Below are 25,620 nucleotides of genomic sequence, written 5' to 3'. Positions count from 1 at the left end.
ATAGTAAACTGTAAACAACACAAGTTACTGCTGTATATTTTTATTTGCTAGAAGTTTATATCATAGACATTTCTTGCAAAATAGCGAAAATACAAGTCAATGGAAGCATGTTAAATTCCCTGAACATTTTACCATTCCATCAAAATACATGTTGCTTTTAGTACAATATACAATCTTTACAGCTATCGGTTAATTTTAAACATAAAGACCTTGATGCATTTGCTCTGTTTGGTTTCGGTTTTGGAATTTCGTTGTTTATATAAAAGTATGCTCTTTGGATACAACAATTCAAAATACATGTTTTGTATATTTAAAAACAAAGAAATAAGTTGGTTATTTTAATTTAATATGAGTGAAGTGAGATTTTAATGGAGTTTTGGAGTACGGCGCCTTTTTAAAAGATTGCACTTTGCACTTAAACAAGTGGTTTTGTTGTATAATCGGTTAAACGTGTCATTTCAAACACTTGTTTTACCCACGCACCATGTGTGTTAAGCACTGTTCTTTCAAGAGTCCGGTGAACAAAAATTCCAAAGGTTCTTCACTCAGATGGGATTCTAACCAACGACCTTTGCCCTTTTTAAAATTATGAAACTGATCGAATACATTACATAAAAATGTATTATGTTTGATGTGCATACCCTACAAAAGGCAAGTAATTGCTTCCACAAAGGAGATTGCGTTGGTTTTGTATATTTGTTTGTCTGTCTATCGGCATGATTTCTACAATACATTCAGGTGTTTCTAAAACATTTTTCTGAAGAGATTGGAAATGAGTCGAGGATCAATCGATCAAAATTTGTTGGAAGGATCATTATGAGAGTGGTATGGCAGCATGAAGGCCACTACCACAACATTACAAGTGTAGTCAAGTCTATGATTCCACCCTTTAATGCATGGGTGGGGGTGGGGGGCAGGTATGTGCACTTTTTAGTTTTTGAGGCAACCTTGATTGAATTTACCATTCCAGAGACCACTGCTGGTACTGGCCGGTAACGAGGACAATCTGACGACCCCCCCCCCCTTTCACTCAACTCAACTGATGTAACCACAAGAAATTATTAGGGTCTTTCTTTTACAAAGAACTTAAAAGTCATTACATGTATGTAGTTTAATGAGCCTGGCCCAAAACCTCTGTAGCTCCATACTCAAAGAAAACTAGTCGGCTAAGCAGAACTAATTCTATCAAAATCAGGTCAAACCATTAAACAGACTGATGAATTTGAGGGAAACAAGGGTTGAAGTTTTGTGGGAAGTTCTTATGATAAATTGAATTAATTGTGCATAATAAGTCATTACAAAGTGAGAGTGATCATTAGTACGAACAGGCCTTGAAATGACCAAAAGCACCCACAGTACTTGCCGTGGTGCCCTATATTAGATGCTTTTGCTATCCTGCCCTTTGCAAGGTTCCAATTGTAGTGCCCCTTATCAGGGGAAAATTGCTGTGCTCTTTCTAGAACAAAGTTCAAGCCCTGGGATACTCATTTCACAAAACTCTTCCTACCCTAGGACTAGTCCTAGGCAATGCTAAGAGATGGGACCAGTCCTAAGTTAGGATCAGTACTTGGGACTGGTCCTATCTCTTAGCATTGCCTAGGACTAGTCCTAAGTTAGTAAGAGTTTTGTGAAATCGACCCCTGGGCCAGGAAAGTGAAATATAAAATCTTAACAACAATGTTTTTGTTTATGTTATGAGAAAATTGGGAAGCATTTATGTGTGTATTCAATTGTAATTTATAAAACACTCAACTTAAGTTATGTCAGAAAAATACCCCCCGAAACATGATTACAAAGAGCTGTTTTAAAAAAATTGCATACAATCAAGAAACTTCATCAAAACGGTATAAAATGACTCTATAAACAGAATACATGGTTCATTTTGCTTTTCAAAATGTCATTTAAATATACTATAAAGTATAGGCAGGGTTAGGGCAAAAGCACCGTAGATAAACACAACAGTTGATAAAGTACTCAATTTCATTTCCCATTCTAGTTTCTGTTCAGCGTCATTAACCATCTCCTCCAGCGTAGTCATATCTCCTGACCCAATAGAAGCGAATCGCCGTACCCCTTCAAGCTCCTGTAAGAGTACCCCTTCCTGCTGCTTCAACATCTTTGTGATATTCTTGTCCTGTGTGTTCAACGCATCTTGCTGCTGTTGGGCAAGACTGTCCAAAGCGATGGTAAGATCTTGACCCTGTTTTGCTGCACCATTCACAACACCTCTAATGTTATCCACAAACCCTTGAAGATCTCTCAGCTGACCGTCCTGACCAATATCCTTTTGAAGATCACTGACCATCGTCCTCAGTTCATGCATTCGTCTTTGGTTGATCATCGTAGAACCTAATAACCCTATTATTGTTCCCACAATCGATCCTATAACACCCCAATATTTTGTCCTCTCTTCTTGTGATCTTTGCTTTTCATGGCTTTCTCTGACGGCCACTGACAGCTTAGCGAATGCACTACGCTCCATGTCCTCTATCGCCTCATGCTCTTCTTCGATTTTCTTCTCACTCTGGATCATAAGATGTTCTTCAGTGGCATATTCTAAGAATTTGGCATCATCGCGAGGCGTTCTGTCAAGCTTGGCTCGTACTGCTCGAAGGTCAGATTGGACGTTGTGTAACTTTTGTGAAGATTTCTTGACGTTTTCACGAACCTCCATGAAGAACTTTTCAATCTGGCAAAAAAAAACACACCCAAGATTGTTACTGTAAGGTTATGACTGTGAGTTTACTAAAAAACTATGAATTTATGACTTTGGAGCTTTAAAGGGAGCGGGTCATCATGATGTTCAAAGCAGGCCTGTGAGTGTGACGGTATATAAGGAATTATGAAATCTCACCCAGTTACTGCATATTGTGCGCTCTCCCTCAATATAAATCTGTATAGCTAGCCCCACAGGCATGTTTTGATCATGCATTGAATTGAGGTAGAATTATGGATCATGTGTAGTGCACTGCCCCTTTAAGTTATTTTCAATAAAGATTCAATGCATACACATCACATGTAAAAATAAACTTCATGATGACACACATACATAAAGAAATGCAATTGTTTATGTTAACAAAATATTTTACTAAATTGCTAAAGTAAAATCATTATTTTTATGAAACTGATTTTTTTTTTTTTTTAATTGATCAATTCTGAAATTTACCTGAGTGACTTTTTCCTGAGCGCGTTTGACTTCTCCAATTCCCACAATATCTTCATATGAGTTCACCAAAGAGTGTAGTTTCTCATCTCCTTTTATTTTACTCAATAAGCTACCACTGCCAGCCACCAGTGGTGGTTGGTCGGGCTTGCTAACAACACTTGCTATCGGTGGTTTACCCGATCCAGAGACCGATGAATAACCGGAAGACACCGCTCGAAAAGATCGTATAAAAATCAGCTTCTTGAAGTCAAACTGCCTTGCCATGTTTACTAACTCAAAGAATACTTGTCACTTTAGTATATTCGTGATTAATGACGGATTTAACATTTTCTGTAAATAAATACCACACCTTTTTCGTTCTCACATCTGAAGTGAAATGTGATACAATAAAATGACATTGGGTCAAAGGTTATTAAATGCCGGGTGCATAATTACCAACTAAGTTATTTATAAGATTGTATATGATTGGATTAAATTAATAATAAAATCGACCGTCAACCAATCAAATACTTTTTCGTTTAACAGTTAGGCAGGCACGTTTCATCATCACAGCTGGTGTTCAGCCAAGGTCTGCAAAACTCCATAATAACCTCGTGGCCAGACAGAACTGGTACCAGTGTAATTATACACATGTGTACTTGTATGGAAAACAAGTTATTATCGCACGATCGGCTGCACGTAGCTCCAGCCGCTGTCATTTCCCTCATGTTTCTTTCTTTCTAGATTAGCAGTTTTTACAGAGCTGACATTTATGCAACTAAGCCCTGTCTGCGTTTGGAAAGCAGAAGTCTCTTATAGTTTGGCAACTGCATGCTGTAGCTTTCCCTTTTCGAAAGACAACTACACTGACCAATTTTCCACTCGACGTTGTTTGGTTGTGTTTTGTAATTTGTTGTCTGGGGTGGGCGTTTTTTGAGTTGTCGGTGAGTGACGTTTTTGTTCCCGTACCTCCATGATTTGCTGACACAATTTGTGGGCAAAACCTGCTAAAATGGCGGTGAGTAATCTCTTTCCCTTTCCTCAAGTGTCTCATATATTTCTTCCCTTTTGTTTTGTGGTGCTAACTAACTAACTATCAACTGACCCTAAGATTTTTGGTGTGCCGTTTTGTTTACATTAAATTAATGATTTTTGTTTACATTTTGTTTTGTGAGTAATGTATGGGAAAGATATGCTGAATCCACAGAGGAAGGAAAAGATTCAACCAGAAATATCTGTCACTCTGGACCAAACAGACTGGAAATCAACTTGTGTTGTGTTTACCCCAAACAAGATAAAGGTCATACAATGAGTGAAAAGTGACAGTGAATTTGTTGTGTTTGTGATGATTGATCACCCCCTGGTCACCACCACCAGAAACTACTAGTGTCAATAGAGGGCGACAATCCTTGAAATGCTTAAGGACTTAAGAGTGAGAGCAGTCTTCCTCTAGACCGTATTGAATATATGATGTCACCGTTCAAATATCTGCCCCACATTAGGCTAGGACTTTCTGAATATTGTCCTCTTGATGAACTTGATAATAATAGACTGGTTCCATCTCATGAGTCTAAAGTTGTGTGTTCATTTATTAATAAAAAATTAAAAAAAGAGTTAATGGCCAGACATTTTGACCTTAGCAGAGTCCTTCTAATCGGACGGGACTAAAAATCGAGAAAGACTCTGCTAGGGTCGGAATGTGAGGCTATTAACTATTTATTGCATTTATACATTTTGGTTTGTGAGCTGTTTTTAATCGCCTAATTATATTTTTTCCTTCATTATTGAATCTTAAAGGCAAGGAGGAAAGTTTATACATCTGAGGCCTATACCCAACCAACAAAGCCTGCTGCAATGGTTTCAAGAAAGCAGAAACGTGTTTCGTGGTCGGACGATAAAGGTGGTTATCTTAGCTCCAGCTTGGATGATGATGATGTCTTCAGTCATCAGGTTGGTTGATGATGAAGTCTGGGTAATTGGATTATAAGGATAGAGAGTCTGTAAAAAAGGAAGGATACGTGTATCCAGGGCTTGCACTTCCCTCTTGAAGGGGCAGATAAATTGTCCCCTGGTATTATTAGGGGCACTTAATGTGGAAAATGTAAATTTGTATTGGAAGGTCACAGCAAAAGCAGAGAGCGCCTCAGCAATGTGGCTATTTGAGGCTTGCCTTTGGTACAGTTCACACAGTTGTTTTGTCCCATCTTTGACTATCGCACCTAGAGCACACACAGCAGTAAAAAAAAAACGCTATAGCGGCCTGAAGATAGAGAAGATGTTGAAGAATTTTCAGTTTTTGATTTAAGAGGAAAACCCAAATGGGGAAAACCCACGCAATCAGGTTCAAACTGAAAGCCCATTAAATCAGGTTGGGACTGATAACCCATGCAATCAGGTTGAAACTGAAAGCCCATTAAATCAGGTTGGGACTGATAACCCACGCAGTCAGTTTGGGACTGCAAACCCAATCCACATGCAAGGCTCTGGTCTGAGGCAGGATTCTAACCAGGGTACACAGACAAGAAATGCAGGGAAGAAACCACTGAGCCACATGAACACCCAGATTTTATATTCATAAATGTCGTTTTAACTACTGTCTTTATTTCCACATGTTTGTTTTTCCCTGCAGTCTGAGGGTATGGGAGGCCTACTGTCTCTATTTCTACTGGTAGTTCCAATGATGCATCTATACATTTGCCCATATACAAAAGTAGAAGAGAGTTTTAATCTTCAAGCTATGCATGATATCATCTACCATAGACGCAACATTACTGCAGTAAGTATACCATGCAGAGTATTATATGGCACCCCAGCAATGTTCATAACACACCATTTTCTTCTTGTACACAAGTAGGTTTATTATATTTAGCCCCCGGAAGGCATGCTAATTTGACATGGAATTCCTCATTGAACTTGCCGCCATTAAACCAATATTGGAGGTGTGTAGTGCACCCTTTGTGGCTTTAACATTTGAACTCCATGTGGGCAAAAAAAAGTTTGATGTTTTGGAAAAGGGTGATGACGTAGAGATAGGCATAGATGGTGTGTTGTGACCAAGCTGTTTGTATCAAACTCATGTTCTGATGGTTGTATCATCAGAGTTTGGATTGATTTCTGGTCATGAGACTTGTGTCCCTAAGCAAGGCACTTAACAATCCTTACTTTTCATAATCCATGTGTATACATGAGAGGGCTGATGGTATTGTGTTAGATTAACACCTTAGCGTTAACTGAAGCAGCTTAGGGTTGTAATGCTCCCAGGGAGTTGAGAAAGTTTCAGGAAAGGTCTAAGTACAGTGTATGTCTGATGAACAGGGATGATATTATTGTGGAGCGCCTTGATAAGAACCACTTATTATTACTATTACTAAGTGTAATTGATTCCTGTTTCAGTATGATCACCAGGAGTTTCCCGGGGTTGTCCCAAGGACATTTATTGGTCCTCTGGTAGTCTCTGGTTTAGCATCACCCTTCATTGCTATTGCTTCTGCACTGGGTGCTTCATCTATGGTGACTCAATACATAGGTAAGCGTTGTCTGTAGCCTTCTTAGTGTTAGTGTGTGAAAGACTTGCACTACTTTAAGCCTGATTTAACCATCCTACTATCAGCGTGTTTCTTGAGACAACCAACCAATACCTCACTTTGCAACAGCAGTTGGTCTCATGTGTTGTATAATCTACGTAAAGTAACCCAGTGCACTTAATATAAAATAGAAATGGGGGTTTCTCATTTGATTGGCTGCATATTGTTCCAAAGCACCTTGTAAATTTGACATGGTGCTATAAAGAAATAGGTTGTACTTCAAAGCGCAGCTCCATATATCTTGCGGGGAAATATTGAGTGCTGTGATTAAGAGCTATATAAGAACCAAGAAGTATTATTATTATTTTGAGGTACACATACTGATGTAGAGAGTAGAGGCATTGCACAAAGTGCTTCAATGAGAGTGCTTAAGTGGAGAAAATGCTAGCTGTTCTCAATTGCAATGGAACTTGAGGACACTGTTTGACGAGAGTAGGTTATCAACCTTTGTCAGTTTCTGCAGCACTGATTGATTTTCACAATGACAAGAAATTGGTGCATGGGTTACCTCAACATTATGTGTACAGCATTGGGGAGATTTGAAGGCATCTTCGTCATTAGGGTCAAATGGTTAGACTGCAGGACTTGCAATCACAAGGTTGGGGGTTCAAATCCTACCAAGCTAACCGAGTTCTATTGGTTAGATTGCAGGATATGCAATCACAAGGTTGTGGGTTCAAATCCTACCAAGCTAACCAAGGTCCAATGGTTAGATTGCAGGATTTGCAATCACAAGGTTGTGGGTTCAAATCCTACCAAGCTAACCCAGGTCCAATAGTTAGACTGCAGGATTTGCAATCACAAGGTTGTGGGTAAGGATCCTACCAAGCTAACTGCTGATTTTACATTAACTAGAATAAGTATTGTCGTCCAGTTACTGAATCATAATTTATTGATTTGTTCAGTTTACGATCATAGACGTTGTACCAATGTTTGTATGAGAGAGATTGGCTGTTGCAAACTTGCCGTTTATATACCCTTGTGTGAGTTTGCAGATTTCCCTTGACGGGAATATCATCTGAACAAGTTGTTTTTGTTTTGCTTTCCTTTCAGTGCGAGCTTGCCTTGGGTTCCTGGTCATCCACTCCTTTCGAGATTTCTGTGAGCAGGTGTCGTGGATGTTTGGATCAGACACGGCTAATTACCTGGCTTTAATAACGCTGTCACAGTTTCACTTCATGTTCTATGTCACAAGACCTCTACCAAATATCTTCGCCTTGGCTATTGGTGAGTTAAAATTAGTCTCAAACGCATATCCCAATCCTAAAAAAACCATGGCTTGTTTTTTAATCAAATACTCATTACAAATGCCTTGGCTGGTTGTTCCCCAGGGAACTCATGTTAGTCCCGCAGTTTTGTCATGTAGTTTAGTTTTATATTAGCCTGTCGTTGATGAGTGGTTTAGTACATTGATTCAAGTGTTGATGGCTATTAGTCATCAGGGTGTGGGTTCAAATCCTGGTCATGACACTCTGGAGTAAATGGGTTCCCGTTAGTGCAAAGATGGTTCTTGTGATTGATTAAGCTTGGTGCTCTACATACTTGGCAGCACAGGCTGTATACTCCCAAGGGAGCTGAGGTGAGTTTAATGCGTGAAATATAATGGCCAAGTGACAATGGGTAATAGTGTTTGATGTGCAATGAAAATTTATATGGAATTTGACGTACAGGGCCATTATTTAGATAACTCATGCAGTGTCATCTCAAATACTAATCCCATCTGTTCCCAAAACTTGTCAGGTTTTTAAGTTACACAATTGTTTGATGTTTGGACTCAATTGTTTAATTCGCTATTTTTTGTAATTATTGTATTTTCAGCTCTGAAGGCAATCAGTGCATGGATGCAACAGAACCATAGAGATTTTATCTTACTGTCAGCGTTTGCAATAATTACGTTTCGTTTTGAGCTGTGCTTGCTGCTTGGTCTCATGCTCCTTGGGGAGCTGTTATCACAGAGGCTTGGTTTCTTGACCCTCATTGGATGGGGCATAGTAGGAGCTGTTCTAAGTCTGGGTAAGTAAGTTCTATGTAATGTAATATTTATTTTAGAGTAATTAAGTGTCTTAGGTTGAGACTATGACCCAAAGGCTCTGAATCAATTTCGAAGCGTAAGGTCTGAAACAGACAACGAGACCTAAAGACATTTTGTTTTAAAAAACAAGAATATAGGGTCATGGTCCCATCCAGCTTTTAAAACCTTAACATTACCAAACCTCAACATTCCCAGATTAAGACCACTGGGTGTTGAGACTGAACAAAAGAATCACTAAAGACAGGTGAATTTGGTTTTGAGAACAGTCTTTGGACCAAACATTAGTTTTGCAAGATACCCTTTAGTACTGTAGATTCCCTGCATACATGTAGCTGTCATGGCTGTTAGTACATTTGATCGTGTCTGCCTATTCACTCTGCTTGTTCTATTGACTCTTTCTGATCCTGTGAATCCGTATTTATCCTTCCACCTTTCCACTCCCTACTTCAAGGCCTCATGCTTCAGTCTTAGGGCAAGACAATTTTGGTTTAGTAAATAGTACATCTTTGAGGGGGTTAACAGTTAAATGTTAGAATATTTTAAAGGGCGCCAACACATCGGTAAGGGGCATGGAAACATTTGCTACCATTGCCTCTGTTAAGTATCAAGCCTGCCCTTCTAAATCCTAACCACTCTTAGCTATATTCATATTAGTATAATTTACATATAACTAAGATAGGTTTGTGGTAACACCTCTTATAAGTTGTGTTGGTTCTTAAAAAAACTGGTGGATTTCCAGAATCAACACTACTCAGAAGAGATTTCAAATGGTTTTACTGCAAACAAATCCTACTTGATTTACTTCTTCTTATCTCACATGTATTGCCCTTCAGGTTCAACCGTTCTGATAGATTCTTTCTTCTGGCAGTATTGGTTATGGCCAGAAGGGACGGTATTGTGGTATAATACTGTACTCAACAAGAGCAGCAATTGGGGTGTATCCTTACAAGTTCCAACTAAAAAAACATTGTAGTTAAAGGCACTGGACACTATATTTAATTACTCAAAATAATTGTTAGCATAAAACTTACTTGGTAACAAGCAATGGAGAGCTGTTGTTATTATAAAACATTGTGAGAAACGGCTCCCTCTACTCTGCTTCTGAAGTAACGTCACTTTTAAGAAAGAGGTAGATTCTGACTCAAATATCAAAATACTTCAGGCCTTTATCATTTTATTAAGCATCTGAAAGCACACAATTTTGTGCAACAAGGATGTTTTTTCTTTCATCATTTTGCTACTTTGATCACCAATTGAGTCCAAGTTTTCACAGATTTGTTATTTGATGCAGATATGCTGGGATACTCCAAGTGAGAATACTGGTCTTTGACAATTACTAAAGGTGACTTCAGTCAAGGAACACACATGTTCTCAAACATTCTTTTGGTCACAGCTTGAACTTTCACATTTTAAGGTCAGGTGTATCGTTGTGTAGTTATGGACTATATAGTAGTAGTAACTTATGTTTTTTGAGTAGTAACTGATATACAAAGGCAGTTGCCTCCGTTGTGATACCTATATTTCTGAAAAAATGTACATCTTTTTGTATTTTTCTTAGAAAGAGAACTCTTTAAGGTTCTTGATTTTAAAAACACCATGAAAACTGTTTATCTCAGACTGAAATACTCCTTGACATTGTTTACCATTCAGACGTCTCCTTTCTTGTGGTATTTCTACTCTGCCATACCCAGAGCATTGGCTTCCAGTCTAATGCTAGTTCCTATTGGTTGCTTTGTAGACCGTAGGATATGGCGGTTCTTGCTACCCCCAATTGGCTTTGTGTTCTTATTCTCATTTCTACCACACAAGGAGCTACGATTTATCATCTACACATTCCCTATGCTAAATACTGCTGCTGCTGTTGCTGTGTCTTATATGTAAGTATTGAATAAGGTTACAAAGCAGGGGCCGATTTCACAAAGAGCCAAGATTGCTCTTAACTGCAAGTCAATCGTAGTTGCTTAGTAAAGTGTGATGTCACAATGCAAATCACTATGGTAATACGGACAATTTGTCTTTCGATGTATTTAATTGCGTTGTGAAATCTAGCCCAGTGGTGTGATTTTTCACGATTTTTTCTGAAAATTGCCCTGAAAGAAGTAAAGCAGTCACCAAAGGGAGAGATAAATAGTGCACATTGTGTGCAAACAATGTGATGTATATCTAGTGATGCACAATAGTCTGTAAACATCTGGGTGGGCCAAACAATGTGATGTATATCGAGTGATGCACATAGTCTGTAAACATCTGGGTGGTCCAAACAATGTGATGTATATCTAGTGATGCACAATAGTCTGTAAACATCTGGGTGGGCCAAACAATGTGATGTATATCTAGTGATGCACATAGTCTGTAAACATCTGGGTGGTCCAAACAATGTGATGTATATCTAGTGATGCACATAGTCTGTAAACATCTGGGTGGGCCAAACAATGTGATGTATATCTAGTGATGCACATAGTCTGTAAACATCTGGGTGGTCCAAACAATGTGATGTATATCGAGTGATGCACATAGTCTGTAAACATCTGGGTGGGCCAAACAATGTGATGTATATCTAGTGATGCACATAGTCTGTAAACATCTGGGTGGTCCAAACAATGTGATGTATATCAAGTGATGCACATAGTCTGTAAACATCTGGGTGGTCCAAACAATGTGATGTATATCGAGTGATGCACATAGTCTGTAAACATCTGGGTGGTCCAAACAATGTGATGTATATCAAGTGATGCACATAGTCTGTAAACATCTGGGTGGTCCAGGCTCTAGGGTACTTACCTCAATGAGAGTTTTGGAGATTAATAATTCTCTGTTGTCTGGATGTTGTGGCCGGAGATGCAGTTCAGACCCACTGTCACCTTGCTAAACAAGGAATGGCTGGATGTGCTTGATGATTTCAAAAATATATATATATATATGTGTTGTCTCCTCATGAAGTAAACTATGTATTTTGGTGACATGTTCACGGTGACGTATTGTATTATTATTGATAATTGGCTTATAACCATTGTAACATTGACAAAATTCAATCTAACACAGTAAAAAATCAATTCTACTTTACTATGGATTTCAGATTTCGACGTTTCACCAAGTCTGCACTTATGAAGATCCTAGCCTTAGGGGTCATAGGTCATTTTCTAATCAACATGGCTGCCACTACAATCTTCCTAGTAGTATCTCATCATAACTACCCAGGAGGCGTGGCTCTTAGAAAACTCCACGATGAAGTACCCCAAGACAACAGTGAGTTGATACCTTGCAGTCATGTTGACTCGAGTCGGTAACTTGGACTCCAGTCAGACTCGAGTCGCCAATTTCACTGACTTGAGACTTGACTTGACTTGAGCAAAAGTTACTTGTGACTTGTCTTGACATGAGGAAAAATTACTTGACTTGACTTGAGGAAAAATTACTTGACTCGACTTGACTTGATGGAAAATATCTTGACTCGACTTGAGGGAAAATGACTTGTGACTTGACTTTATTTGAGGGAAAATGACTTGTGACCTGACTTGATTTGAGGGAAAATGACTTGACTCGACTTGAGGGAAAATGACTTGTGACTTGACTTGAGGAAAAAATGACTTGTGACTTGGGGGAAAACTGACTTGTGACTTGACTTGAGAAAAAATGACTTGGTTACAACACTGTAGTCTTAGTTCCAAGTCTGTAATCAGTGTGATCTGGTCTGCTTGATGCCATTACCGTATAACCTGAAATGGAACAATCACTTCAATTGCAAGTTTAGTGTGTGTAGATGCATGGTGTTTTGCATGGCTGATGTAGATGAACAAGACTTGAAATCAAGTCTACATGCAATATGATTGTTGATTACAAATGTGGTGTCATTCAAAAATCTGTATTAACTTTATGATCCATCAACCTACAACTGCTTGGTTCATATTTTTGAGTGTGTTTATTCTGGACCTGTTATTTAAGAAAATTGTATGTACAAAACTGATTGAATTATTTATGTATTACCTGTCTCCCATATATTTTAAACTTCTCCCTCTGACTTACAAATCCCTCACCAATCTGTACTCCAGTATATATCCCTAAGAACATTTTCAAATCTATGCTAAAAATGTGACTCTCAATTGATTCATTCATATTCACCAAGCTGACTCTGTTCTGATTTTCACTTTGAATCCACATTTTTGTTGTTGTGTATACTTCATTGCTGAATATTTTGTGTTGAACATTGAGGCTTTTTTGCATAACGTGCTCTATATATATGTCATGTTATTGTTATGACTATCATTGTTATTATCAATTGCTCATTTCTTTTGTAAAGTGATTTGAGGTGACAGTGAGGTGCTATATAAGTACAGTTTGTTTTTATTATTTACCTGATTAAAACCAACTCATTTGCTGGTAATGAAAATGATTATTGAGTTATAGCCATGTAGTTTCATATGGCAGCAATACAGATACTGCAGGCTTATATATTATTTCTATACTATGGTTTAAGTAAGCCTTTTGTGATCGTTAATTCTTTGTGTTGGCCTATATATACCCTACTTCTTAGTTTTGTTGATTTTATGTTATTTTGTTCAAGTGTCTAGTGTCTAGAGGCTATCAAATTTATTTTGTCATCATTATTATTATATTCATGCTGGCATTGAATAACGTAGATGTTTTTCTTTCGTCTTCTAGACCATGTCCATATTCACATTGATGTCGCTACTGCTCAAACCGGGGTCTCTCGTTTCACTCAGATAAACAAACACTGGATGTGAGTCTCTCTTGGGTTAGCCTTTAGTCAAGGCGCACGCGGCACACCGGATGGCACGCACAACCCAAAAAATGTAACGCATGAAAAAAGACTATCACCGCGAGCGGCGAAGCCGCGAAGCGCATTTACCAACTTGTTTCGGGGACTTATGTTTTTCTTTACATTTGCCAACGATTTTGGTGGGAGAAAATGTAATGCATAATGCATTAGCGTGGTGAGTTGCTGGCCAATAAGAAGCCACAATTACTTGCTTGACGTCACAAGAACGTTCGATGCAAATTCGTTACATTTTCTCCCACCAAAATCATTGGGAAATGTAAAGAAAAACATAAGGCCCCCAAAACGAGTTGGTAAAGGCGCTTCGCCGCTTGCGTTGATAGTCTTTTTTCGTGTGTACATTTTTGGGGCTGTGCATGCTATCCGGTGTGCCGCGTGCGCCTTGACTAAAGGCTACTCTTGGGTTTATAAATATTCATTGTGATCGTTAACGTTTTCAAGTAGAGTTTCAAACAAGGGGTGTGCCGTGGCCAAGGGGGTCTACTGCATCAGACATGAGTTCTGATGGTTGAATTATTGGAGTGTGAGTTCGAATCCCTGTCATTACTCTTGTTTTCTTGAGCAAGGCGATTGACTATAATTGCTACTCTTAACCCAGGTGTATAATTGGGAACGTGAGAGGGCTGAGCCAGTATTGTGTTGGATTAACCCCTAAGCTTTAATTTCAGCAGTATGGGGTTGTATGCTCACCAGGGAGGTGAGAAAGTTGGAGGAATGGTCTTTTAAGCCGGCTTTTGAAGTTCATGAATTATGAGACCGATTTATGTTGCACCTTATAAAGGTTTACAAGGTCCTGCTGTTGTCATTACATAACATGTTCATCAACTGGCAATAACCTAATCACATTTATAAAGAATGGATTGATGTTGTTTGTGTGGACTTTACAATGATTTCATTCTGCATATTTCATCTTGTGACTATTTTCATATTGTGAATTCTTGCCTACAGATATAATAAAACTGAAGATCTTACCCCAGGCAGCAATGCCATGATGTCTTATACCCATCTATGCGTTGGTGCATCACACCATGACAACACTACCCTACAGCCCTACAGACTAACCCACAACATCCTAAGCGTCATTCATGGCTTCTCTGGTATAAGTCTCAGGGAGAAACCATACATCAAGCTGGAACCAAAGATATACGTCATGGAACGAAGAAATCAAACATGAAATCAGGTGACTCCTTATAGGTCCCAAAGTCTGACCTCCCAGCAAAAGATCAAATCAAAAACAGGAGGACAGTTTCCAAAGTGCCGCCCAACACCCCTACTCTTTCCTCTTCCCCCGCCCCCTCTTCCCCCTCCCCCTCCTCCTCCTCCTCCTCCCCGAACCTCCTCTTCATCTTATAAGCATTTATAATTGCCACATGACAATGTATTAGCATCAATTGATGGTTTGCACTAAAAGTATCATCAACTGCTATATTTGATAATAAACAATGGAAAGTTGCATGCTTGTGTGCGCTTGCACAAACTCTCAGCCAATAATAGGATTTGCAGGCGTACACATTTCATCAAAGATGGTGGTTGATGATGCTTTATGCAATCCATTTACAGGTTCCATCACTGAGGCTTATTGGTTAGCATGGTGGAGGGACAATGAAAACTATGTGCAATACAACCTCTCCTTATCTTAGATAAACCCTTACCCTACCCCCTTCCCCCAATAGGGTGCACCACTATTGACGTGGTTCTAGGCAGATGATTTGCAAGTTACTTAGTGCACTAAATATACATTGCTGATCTTAATTTTGTGACGATCAAAAACTGAACATTTTTGTAAAACTGGTGCTGCTGTGTATAGAGTTTGAAAATGACTGCTTTAAAAAAGACTTATATTTTGAATGATATAAAATTGATCATGTTCATCTAAAAGTGATGTAAATTGTTTATATTAATGCTTAATAGTGCCACAAAAAGTTTTAAATGATTATCAATATTTAATGATAATAATAACAATAAACATCACTTAAAAAGCGCACAGTATCTGACCCAAAATGCCCATCTTTCTACTCTTGAAAATGTTTTGGCAGGATTGGGCGCATCACACAGCCTTCTTGTTTGCCCTCCAGTCTTCAAGGCAGTACTGCTACTCGAGGGCTGGGCAGCGTCATCAGTGTGGCATTGATTGGGGTGATGTACCACAATCGCATTTGGTGTCATCATTGTCGATATACCCCCATTTCTAGATGGTTGTCTTGCATCATCCAACCTCTGTACATAGTCTATAGAGGGACTTCTATGTTCTCCAGTCCTGCCTATGTCCAGGGGGTAACTGTGCTTTAGTTAGGAGGGGCAGATTCATCACTGGACTTTTAAAAAAACATTTCTGCCTCTGCTTGAACTGTAGATTTCTTAGTAGACATTTTTGCGTGCAGCTTCAAACCTTAAAGTTTACAATGCAGGGTCATGTTATGGTTGACACATGTGGTTGGTAAACCACTGTGTACAGCAATAAGAACTGCATGTACATAACTGCAGCATGTAGCATCCATGCTGACCAAGAATGCAAAGCTGTGCAGTAACACTTCTTAAACTCTTTTCAAAAAGGAACCTCTTCCGCATTTGTAAGGAGCTCTTCTACTAGAGCATCATTCAGTCCGATCAGAATCAAAGTTCTTTGTCCCCAACTGTCTGCAGAGTCTAGAGAGCTTCATATATCTGTCCGCCATTCTTTCCATTTCTTGTGGAATCTTGGCTTTGATTGGGTCAACAGGAGCGTGATGCTCGATTAGACACCGGGAACCGGGAACAGTCTGGGTGACCAGGCGCTACAGGGTCCTGGTCTGATGCCAGAGCCCTCGGATGTAAAAGACATCAATGGGTGAAGGCTTAACGCCGATGCAGAGTTCGATGCACAGCATATCGTGTGCGGCAGTTCTCTCTGAGCAATACCCAATCAACTGTGTCCAACGACCAATGGTTGTGGGGGCTGACTGACCAAGCAAAGCAAGTACCTTTTGTGGCACCAAAGGGCTATTTTGGTTGTATTTGTGTGTTTTGTGGTAAATAAATTGTCAATTGACATAAAACAAGTACTAATTCTGCATAGGATCATGCCTTTAAATTTAACATTTTGCAAGTTATCGTGTTAATGACTCCGTCATAATTTATGTATATTTGTTATGAAAATTTTGCAGTTGCAAATTTGTTGGACTAAGTGATTTTAATTGACCTTCAAGATGATTTAGGTTCCTAATTTGGTCTACTAAATTCATTGTTTTGGAGGGGGGGGGGAGTGGTGTTTTAAGCGATGTATTGTTTTAAAAAGTTCAGATTTCTCTTATCCACACTCGCAGAGTATACCTCCAGTGCATGTTGGTTTGTTCTGTTGTTAGAAAATACAGATCGATTAGTCCACTCTGTCACATGATGTCAAGTCGGCCATCCTTATAGGTAATAATATACTTTAAAAAAACACCTAACCATGGGTGAAATACTTGAGTACTGTGGGCTGCTTTATTGGTCTGCTTTATTGGTCTGTAAAAGCACCTGGCTGCAGATAGACATGACATAGAAAGCGTGATTTTGCCAGAAAGACGATGTTTTTTGGAACCTATAATGGTTGGATTTGTCTGGATGGAACAGACGCATAACCTTTTAAAGTATTATTAATTTTTTCTAGAGGAATTATTCAAGTGAAAATGGATCATATGGTTTTTTTAACATGATATCAAAGAGCCTGGTGGAATTGTTGCTGCGCTATTTAATATTGATGCTATTTTTGTTGTGATTTAATGGTGTATGTATATAATTGAACTCATTGTATTTCATTGTACTTTATGCACTTTCACTCCAATTTGACTCTTTCAATGCAATTATTTGTCGTCGAATTATGGTACAAGTTAGTGTTTGTAGATTTGTCTTTGTTTATTTAGCATTATGTCAGTGAAATAAAGTAGTTTGTCCACAAAAACCTTGCATTATTTAAACACTTGGAAAAATGTAAGGATATGAAAAGATTTGACTACGCATTAAGGATGTAAAAAGAAAACAAAGTTGTTAAAAAAAAAAAAAAAGTACTTTAAAAAATATATTGACCCCATTCAAATTTTATATTTTATTGATCCATATGTAGGCTACTAAATATTTGCTTTTCTAAATTCAGTTGTATATGAAAGATTCCGGATTATAACTCCATCCCTTGCAAATCCTTCAATATCCTCTTGCTGAAATGAAGGGTTTCAAAGGACTGACAGCTGTAGACCAAAATCAAACATTACACAAGGGAAAGTTTTTAAAGGTAATGTAGCAACAGTCATCATGTATACAATCCATTATTTTCAAATATGTATGAAGCTTTATTTGATGTGAACAATTGAAATCCAGAGGTGCCCAACTAAACAAAATCAAGAAAAACAAAAACATTAACAAACACAAATAAATAAGTTGAAAGTTAACCCCATGCAGATCCAATCTTTCACTTGGGGTTTTATTTTATTTATTTCAAAAGCTGTTTCTTCACTAATTTAATTGTCAGCTGGTGTTGAGGTGTTTTTGTTGGATTTTCATGCTCAATTTGTGTGTCTTGAGATACATTTTAATATTGTGGTGAATCTTGGGTTGGATTGTTTGTAATAAAAAAATTAAAATTTAAGAAAAAATATAAATGTTTGCATTATTATTTCAATATTGTTACTTGTATGAATCAAATGATTAGCAATGAATTACTTAAGGCCTATTCATGTGTAACCATGCGTTTAATACCAGGTCAACAAATGTGGTGTTGATCAATGCACTTAACCATAAATTGCTTCTCTTAACCCAGGTGTATCTAGTTTATTGCTCCATGATAAATGTGAACCTGAAAGGGCTGTTTTTGTCATGTTGGATTTAGTAATAAATCAGCTTGATCCCATGAGAGAGTTTTAGGTATGTATGCTTGATATATAGGTTTAATAATATTTGGAAATTGCTTTCTTTAAAGATCTTAGAAAAAGGTATCTTTCATAAAAGTTGGGAATATTTTTGCATTTAACGAAAATGTTGTTTACATGCATTATTTCCAACGCTGAGGGCGCGATCCCGATGTGCCCTTTAAATTCTTATTGGAGTTAACATTTTACACACTTTTTCTCCATTCAAGATGGCGGCCTCCTGCGACTCGCCGCTCGGAATTTTCTACCGAAGTATTTCCAGCATTTTTGACGGATGGACAGTGCTCCAGGTATTAAATTAAATTTGTGTGTGTTGGGCATTTAATAACAATGAATTTGAATTGGGTCAGAGTATTTTCACTTGTATTATTTTATGGGATACAAACGAACTTTAAAAATTATTAAATTTGGGTTTGCTTTTGGCTTTGCAATGCAACCGAACCCGGCACATGTGCCCGGCCAACATGTGACACTGTACGACTACGACTACACACACATGCCGGATCACACTTGGACTTCGGCACCCACAAACTTCTGAATCTGAATTATATACACGTAGTCGGCAAAGCATCCTTCCAGGGAACATCACACCAACTTGCCAATTTGGCACTCGCTCATCACCAAGAAAGTTTGCACCATACACAAATTTGTTGTAATGAGATGAGTGATTGTGTGTTTAAATATTAATGTTGTACTTGTACTTGTAAGTTGTAGTTGTTGTTGAGTACAGTAGTAACAACTAAAAAAGGGCAAGTCTTCTAAGCATGCAAGCATGACAAGAATAGTTAAAGAACAAGATTTTTATCTTATCTAAAAAATGAAGCATCCATTCGATGTGGAATGTTTCCATTGATGGATAACTTTAGTATGGCGCCACCACATTTTCACTCATTTTTACAAAAGGGATGTCTCATTGAGGTAAATTATACTGTATTATTTCATATTGAATGAAAAAGGCGCCATACGGAAACTTTTCCCAATTGACAATATGCGGTAATATGCAAATGCCTGGGGCATGTAACATGACAAAGGTTAAAGAGGCTAGCATTCTGCTGGAGGGGAAGTAATTATGAGCGCTTAGGCTAAGCCTGTCTTTGCCAAGGAAGGTCAGTGGTTTATTGTCCACTGCATCAACTCTGACTAAGTATTGGTGATTTTCAAGCTGCACATTGCTGTGTAATATCTAATTTTCTTGTTGTTTCCTTACCTAGTTATTAGTACATAAATGATTCTATGTGAATATTATTTTTCTATTCTTCAAAAAGGGACTCGACTGTCAAGAACCAACTTGTTGCATTCTTCTAATGAGTGGCTAGTTGCGATAACGTAACCCTCCTCCCGTCGGCCGTCAGGCCGGAGAGTTACGAGATTCTTTCGAGCGGCAAATGACAATCTGGTCCAACACGTATAATTTGACAGCTAGTCACCAGATTTGCCCCCTTTTTACCACTTTCAAAAATCATGACACAAATTCTAAGGGCACGAACTTAATCCTCAATGTCTAATGAACACTCAAAACACAGTTGAGAAAATATTTTTGAACAAAAAAGGACAAAAACTTACCAGATCCCGGAGCGAATTCCCAGGTTTATATTTTGAACCTCTCACATCGCTTTGCAAACGCTTTCTTTATATATATTTTCTCAATGCCTATGACAATGGTGTTTTGAGTGTTCATTAGACATTGAGGATGAAGTTCATGCCCTCAGAATTTGTGTCATGATTTTTGAAAGTGGTAAAAAGTGGGGCAAATCTGGTGACTAGCTGTCGAAATTGTACGTGTTGGACCAGATTGTCATTTGCCGATTGAAAGAATCTCGTAACCCTTCGGCCTGGCGACTGTCAAGAGGAGGGTTACGTTATTGCTTAAACCAAACTCTAGATTTGAATTTATCACTCTGCTTTCTCCACATGTTTTCAGCTAGCCGTCCATCATGGGTATGGTGGAATCCATGGTCGAGAAAAAGCTTCATGGATGGTAGATGCAGTGTACAATTGGTTTCAAGATAATGGTAAGGCAGATATTGGTTTTATTATTCGTTGTTTGGATAATAAGGGATGTACGTGTTAACTGTTTGGAATGCTAGTAGCTTTGAAGTTTTTAAATCAGTACTGAACATCTGTTTAAACTGATTCCTTTTTCCTTTGTCATGGTTCTTGCTGTGCTATATTCATTGTCTTATTCTCAATGCTTTTTCCAATATCTCACTAATCTCAAGTTCTTAATTGGTTTTGTTCAATCATTTATTTATTGTGGTATTTTTACATGTATAGATTTTCTGCAACTTATGTTCTTATTGTGATTTTCTTATTGTGAGTTTTTAGCTTGTTATCAATGTCATTTCTTTGTTGTTATTTTTTTTTATCATAACAGTTATGCACCTGTGTATATTGAATGCTAACAACAAATGATTGTTATTTATTAAGATTAATTCTGGACTTGTTTACAGATGGCATTGAGCCTGATGAGTTAGAGGGATTCATTTCTGAGATCCTGGATAATGAATTTGACACAAGAGCTGAAGATGGAAGCTTGTTATCGGTATGAACTTCAGAAACCTTTACTTTTTCCTGATTTGAGCCTTAAAGGCAGTGGACACTATTGGTAATTCCTCAAAATAATTATCAGCATAAAACCTCACTTGGTAACGAGTAACGGGGAGAGGTTGACAGTATAAAACATTGTGAGAAACGGCTCCCTCTGAAGTGACGTAGTTTTCGAGAAAGAAGTAATTTTCCACCAATTTGATTTCGAGACCTCAAGTTTAGAACTTGAGGTCTCGAAATCAACTATCTAAACGCACACAACTTCGTGTGACATGGTCGTTTTTTTCTTTCATTATTATCTCACAGCTTCGACGACCAATTGAGCTCCAACTTGCACAGGTTTGTTATTTGATGCATATGTTGAGATACACAAGTGAGGAGACTGGTCTGTGACAATTACCAGTAGTGTCCAGTGTCTTTAACATGATGAGATACATCGATGTGTGGTTTTCCTGAAAATGAGAGGCATTGTCGACAAACAAGTCTGAAACTAGATATCAAATTTTAGGAGATGCTGAACACTAAAACAGTATTATTAAGCTTTGTATTGACAGTGTGACCTATGACATTACATGTTTACAAAAGAGCCATAGAGCCTGGACTGTACACAGCCCAATGGAAGAAAACATAAAATTGAACTGTTTAATTCTTATCAACTTTTGATATGTTGAAAGGGGGCACATTTCACAACTTGTGCAGCTTTTACTTTCATAACTTTTGGATTTATGTGGAAATCATGACACAAAAAGTCAACTTTCCCATTTGATCAGTACATTATCTTGCCTGCCAGACTAGCCAAAGAATGTACAAGGTCCCATACATTGTAAACCAAGTTCACATGGTCTATACTATGAAGAAAATCACAACAAATGTAGATATACATGTAAACCCTGAATTAACAAAAAATCTTGCTTCTTTTTTATCCCTTCATTAGATATCGAAGAGGATTTGTGGTGATTTTGATATGTGTAAATCAGGGAGCCATGCTGTTGTATTACAGAGCATTCAAGAAGCACCTAAAGCTAGCCTAGATTCCTGCCAAGCAGCTGCTAGTCAAGATACAGAGGTAACACAATGTACAAAGCTCGCTGTCCAAGCCTCGGGCATTTTAACCAATTTTGTCCTGTGAATAAATGTGAATTTTATTTCCTTCAGAAATTATTAAAACATCAGATTTCAATTTGTACCCTTACATTGCTAAGTAGTTGTAAATCTTCACTGTATTTTCACTATATCATGGTATTTTACCTTTGTGTTTGCTACAGACCTGGAATAAGATGAAGGCCATAAAGCCCATGGACTCCATTGCTCCTAGTCTTGGCCTTTGTGCCCCTTGAAAAGTTTCCCATTGACCTTAAGAGATTCAAACACAAGTGCCCTTTGCTAAATGAAAATGGCCTTGCCCTTTCAAAAGTGAAATTTTAGGCCCGTTGTTAAGCTTTTGTTTGTTCTCTTTTTATATTGTGTCATGTTTGAGTGATCTAGTGCACCACCAGACTCAAGTTCTTTTTATAGTGTGTCATGTTTGAGTGATCTAGTGCAGCACCAGACTCAAGTTCTTTTTATAGTGTGTCATGTTTGAGTGATCTAGTGCAGCACCAGACTCAAGTTCTTTTTATAGTGTGTCATGTTTGAGTGATCTAGTGCAGCACCAGACTCAAGTTCTTTTTATAGTGTGTCATGTTTGAGTGATCTAGTGCAGCACCAGACTCAAGCTCTGGTGGTCTTGTGTGTGAGTTCAATGACACTTGTTTCCTTGAGCAATATTCTTTAAATGTCAAGATGGTGTGGGGGTCGTCCATGAGTGTCAGGGTTATCCTGTTTCCTTGAATTTGTGGAATTTGTTTTGATGCATGTTTTATTGTAAATATAATGTATTCTTACCTTTAGTTGAAATAAATAAATTGAGTATAATTTCCGTCTGGTTCTAGGATACAGATGATGCTCCACCTCATGAACATAATCTACATGCTATGATGGGCAATATAGAGATGAGTACCAATGACGGGACACCAGTGATAAATGGATTCAACGATCAAGAACAACCTAGCAAAACAGGTAATTTGATTAGACTACCTAGTTCAACATAAATGTTAATGTAGTGTGTCATGGCCGAGCAGGGTAGAGCAGTGAACTCTAGTCAGGGTGGTTTAGGAATTGAAGAGCGGGTTCAAATCCTGGTCATGACATTTATGTGTATGGGCAATGCACTGAATACTTCTTTCCCATTTTTCTATTTAATGTTTGTGTTAATTTAACATTTCCTTGTTTACGTTATTTGATGCTTGGTGTTTACATTGATGTGTTTTTGTATTTGCTATTTTAATGTGATATTGCTGGATTTCATGATGACTTTATCCTTTGCTATTTTCATTCGATATTACTTGATGTCATGTGATGACTTTATCCTTTGTAATTTTCATGTGATATTGCTTGATTTCATGATGACTTTATCCTTTGCTATTTTAATGTGATATTGCTGGATTTCATGATGACTTTATCCTTTGCTATTTTCATTCGATATTACTTGATGTCATGTGATGACTTTATCCTTTGTAATTTTCATGTGATATTGCTTGATTTCATGATGACATTATCCTTTGTGTATCAGGATTTGTTAATTGTTCAATTGTTTCAATTTGTATTTCAAACCCTAATTAGATCATGGTGATTTAATAGTGATATTGTAAATTGCTTTGTATACACAATTTCTAAAGTGTTTTTACCCTTTCACCGATGTGTATTATTTTAAGCACTGACTGTATACTCTGTAATTTCCCTGAGTTTTGTAGAAAAAAAGTTTTGTTCTTTAACCCTGATGCAAAACTAACATCTAATTTGACTAAATGTAGTTCTTAGCTACACTTATGATGTATTGTTATCTTAATTTGATGAAAAAGTAAACAATCTTAAAATATTGCTTTTGTAAAACTTTAACTAGCTGATCCCATCATGAGCAATTACATAACATCTTTCTATTTCTCTGCTTTATTTTCTTAGAATCTCCAAAACCTGAGACTGATGATGATGGATGGACTACGGTCACAAAAGGCAGAAAAAAATAACATCAACTTCACTGGCTAATTATTAACCAATTAAATTGTATATCATAGTGTATATATTATTATTTAATGCTGCCATTTTGATGTAACATAAACATGTATAGAGTCTCAGTACTTGATTATGCTTGAAATCTTCCAGAGTATTATCAACCACAGAGCAAGTTGTGGCTGAGTGGTAAAACTTACCATGCTCGGGCTCTGCTGTTTCTGATCAATCGAGTGTGGGTTCGAGTCCCAGGCATGACACTTGTGTCCTTTTAAGCAAGTTCTGCTGTTTCTGATCAGTCGAGTGTGGGTTCGAGTCCCGGGCTTTTAAGCAAGTTCTGCTGTTTCTGATCAGTCGAGTGTGGGTTCGAGTCCCGGGCATTTTTGTGTCCTTAAGCAAGTTCTGCTGTTTCTGATCAGCAGAGTTTGATTCGAGTCCCAGTGTGGCGGTTTCAACTTTCCGCTGTGTTCAGTTTTCCGAATGACCAAATACGGTAGCATTACGTCATGCGATGCCTGCTCACAGCAAGCGAAAGTAGTCCATTTTTAGTGCCGTATTGAGTCATCCGTTACCCTCCGGTTTAGCTGCCATGGCGGCGTCCACGAGTCGAGTACAACTAGCGGCAAACGCGTGGATCGTATGAGTTGTTTTTTATGCAAGCAGAGTGTGACCTGCCTAAAGCCATGAATACATGTAAAGATGGGGCAAGAGATTATGTGACTACACAGAAAAGAATCGTAATAATAAACAATTTGGGGTCTCTGCTGAGAGAACTACAGTACTCGCCAGGGTACTCGCGGCGGTATCTGACAGGTCACCCGGAAAACTGAACACGGCGGAAGACTGAAACCGCCACACCGGGCATGACACTTGTGTCCTTTTAAGCAAGTTCTGCTGTTTCTGATTAGCAGAGTGTGGGTTTTTGAGTCCCGGGCATGACACTTGTGTCCTTGAGCAAGATACTTAATAACCATGATTGCTTTATCCTTCAGATAGGACATAAAGCCTTAGATCATGTGTGTTGTGAATGCACGGAAAGAACCCAGTACGCATACACTTATCAAAACAAGAGAAGGGGGTTTAGAACCTTGCCCTTGTGAACTCTAAAAAAGGTTATTGTTGCAGAGTCCATTAAGACAAGACATAGATGCACTTCTATGTAGCAGTGGAACAGAAAGCATGTTCAGAGGAATGGGCTGAATTTAATTACACCTGGGTTGTCCTCAGTATTCTTTAAAGCTGGGGGAATTCTGGATCCAAATTTTACAAGTTTAGATGAAGCACCTGAAATTGAAACAAGGTCCTCTGTATGTTTTTTACTTGATTTTTATGCATGGTTTTTAAAAGCTGTTCTGTGAAGTCTGCAGAGCATTTTAAATGGTTTTATTTTATGATTTCTGGGAATTTGAGCTTAAATCTATCAGAATAAATTATTTTAAATAACATTTTGATTTTGTTGAGGTTTGACTGCAATTTTTGCTTAACGGCCTGTTGTGCGTGCAGACCAGTCTGCAACTTGTGTTAATCGGCCTGTAATCCGTGCGTACCAGCCTGCAATTCGTGCTAATAGGCCTGTAACTTGTGCGTAC

The 25,620-nt window shown here is 38.1% G+C and overlaps 3 protein-coding genes across 4 annotated transcripts; 2 read left to right on the top strand and 1 right to left on the bottom strand.

Moving 5' to 3' along the window:
• Positions 1-1,582: 1,582 nt before the first annotated feature.
• LOC117306796 (mitochondrial potassium channel-like) lies at positions 1,583-3,935 on the bottom strand. The gene is made up of 2 exons (XM_033791312.1): positions 3,167-3,935; positions 1,583-2,689 (listed from the first exon to the last, which is right to left on the bottom strand). The coding sequence occupies exons 1-2, from the start codon at positions 3,428-3,430 to the stop codon at positions 1,898-1,900; spliced, it is 1,056 nt and encodes a 351-aa protein (XP_033647203.1). The 5' UTR covers positions 3,431-3,935; the 3' UTR covers positions 1,583-1,897.
• A 6-nt stretch (positions 3,936-3,941) lies between these two features.
• LOC117306795 (dol-P-Man:Man(7)GlcNAc(2)-PP-Dol alpha-1,6-mannosyltransferase-like) lies at positions 3,942-15,788 on the top strand. Of its 2 annotated transcripts, XM_033791310.1 has the most exons (12): positions 3,942-4,163; positions 4,943-5,095; positions 5,775-5,921; positions 6,539-6,671; positions 7,783-7,956; positions 8,548-8,742; positions 9,595-9,698; positions 10,412-10,638; positions 11,838-12,007; positions 13,421-13,499; positions 14,505-14,736; positions 15,593-15,788. In XM_033791310.1, the coding sequence occupies exons 1-11, from the start codon at positions 4,158-4,160 to the stop codon at positions 14,728-14,730; spliced, it is 1,614 nt and encodes a 537-aa protein (XP_033647201.1). In that variant the 5' UTR covers positions 3,942-4,157; the 3' UTR covers positions 14,731-14,736; positions 15,593-15,788. The 2 variants fall into 2 exon arrangements, with proteins under 2 accessions (XP_033647201.1, XP_033647200.1); XM_033791309.1 differs by having other exon boundaries at positions 14,505-15,788.
• Positions 15,789-17,028: 1,240 nt separating this feature from the next.
• LOC117306797 (pre-rRNA-processing protein TSR2 homolog) lies at positions 17,029-24,277 on the top strand. Its single transcript, XM_033791313.1, has 7 exons — positions 17,029-18,431; positions 18,646-18,726; positions 20,358-20,448; positions 20,887-20,978; positions 21,918-22,049; positions 22,915-23,041; positions 23,984-24,277. Exons 2-7 carry the CDS (start codon positions 18,646-18,648, stop codon positions 24,046-24,048), a joined length of 588 nt encoding a protein of 195 aa, XP_033647204.1. The 5' UTR covers positions 17,029-18,431; the 3' UTR covers positions 24,049-24,277.
• Positions 24,278-25,620: the final 1,343 nt, after the last annotated feature.

Source organism: Asterias rubens, chromosome 2, assembly GCF_902459465.1.
Source record: "Asterias rubens chromosome 2, eAstRub1.3, whole genome shotgun sequence".
Classification (NCBI taxonomy): domain Eukaryota; kingdom Metazoa; phylum Echinodermata; class Asteroidea; order Forcipulatida; family Asteriidae; genus Asterias; species Asterias rubens.
This window is presented reverse-complemented; position numbering and strand designations above follow the sequence as displayed.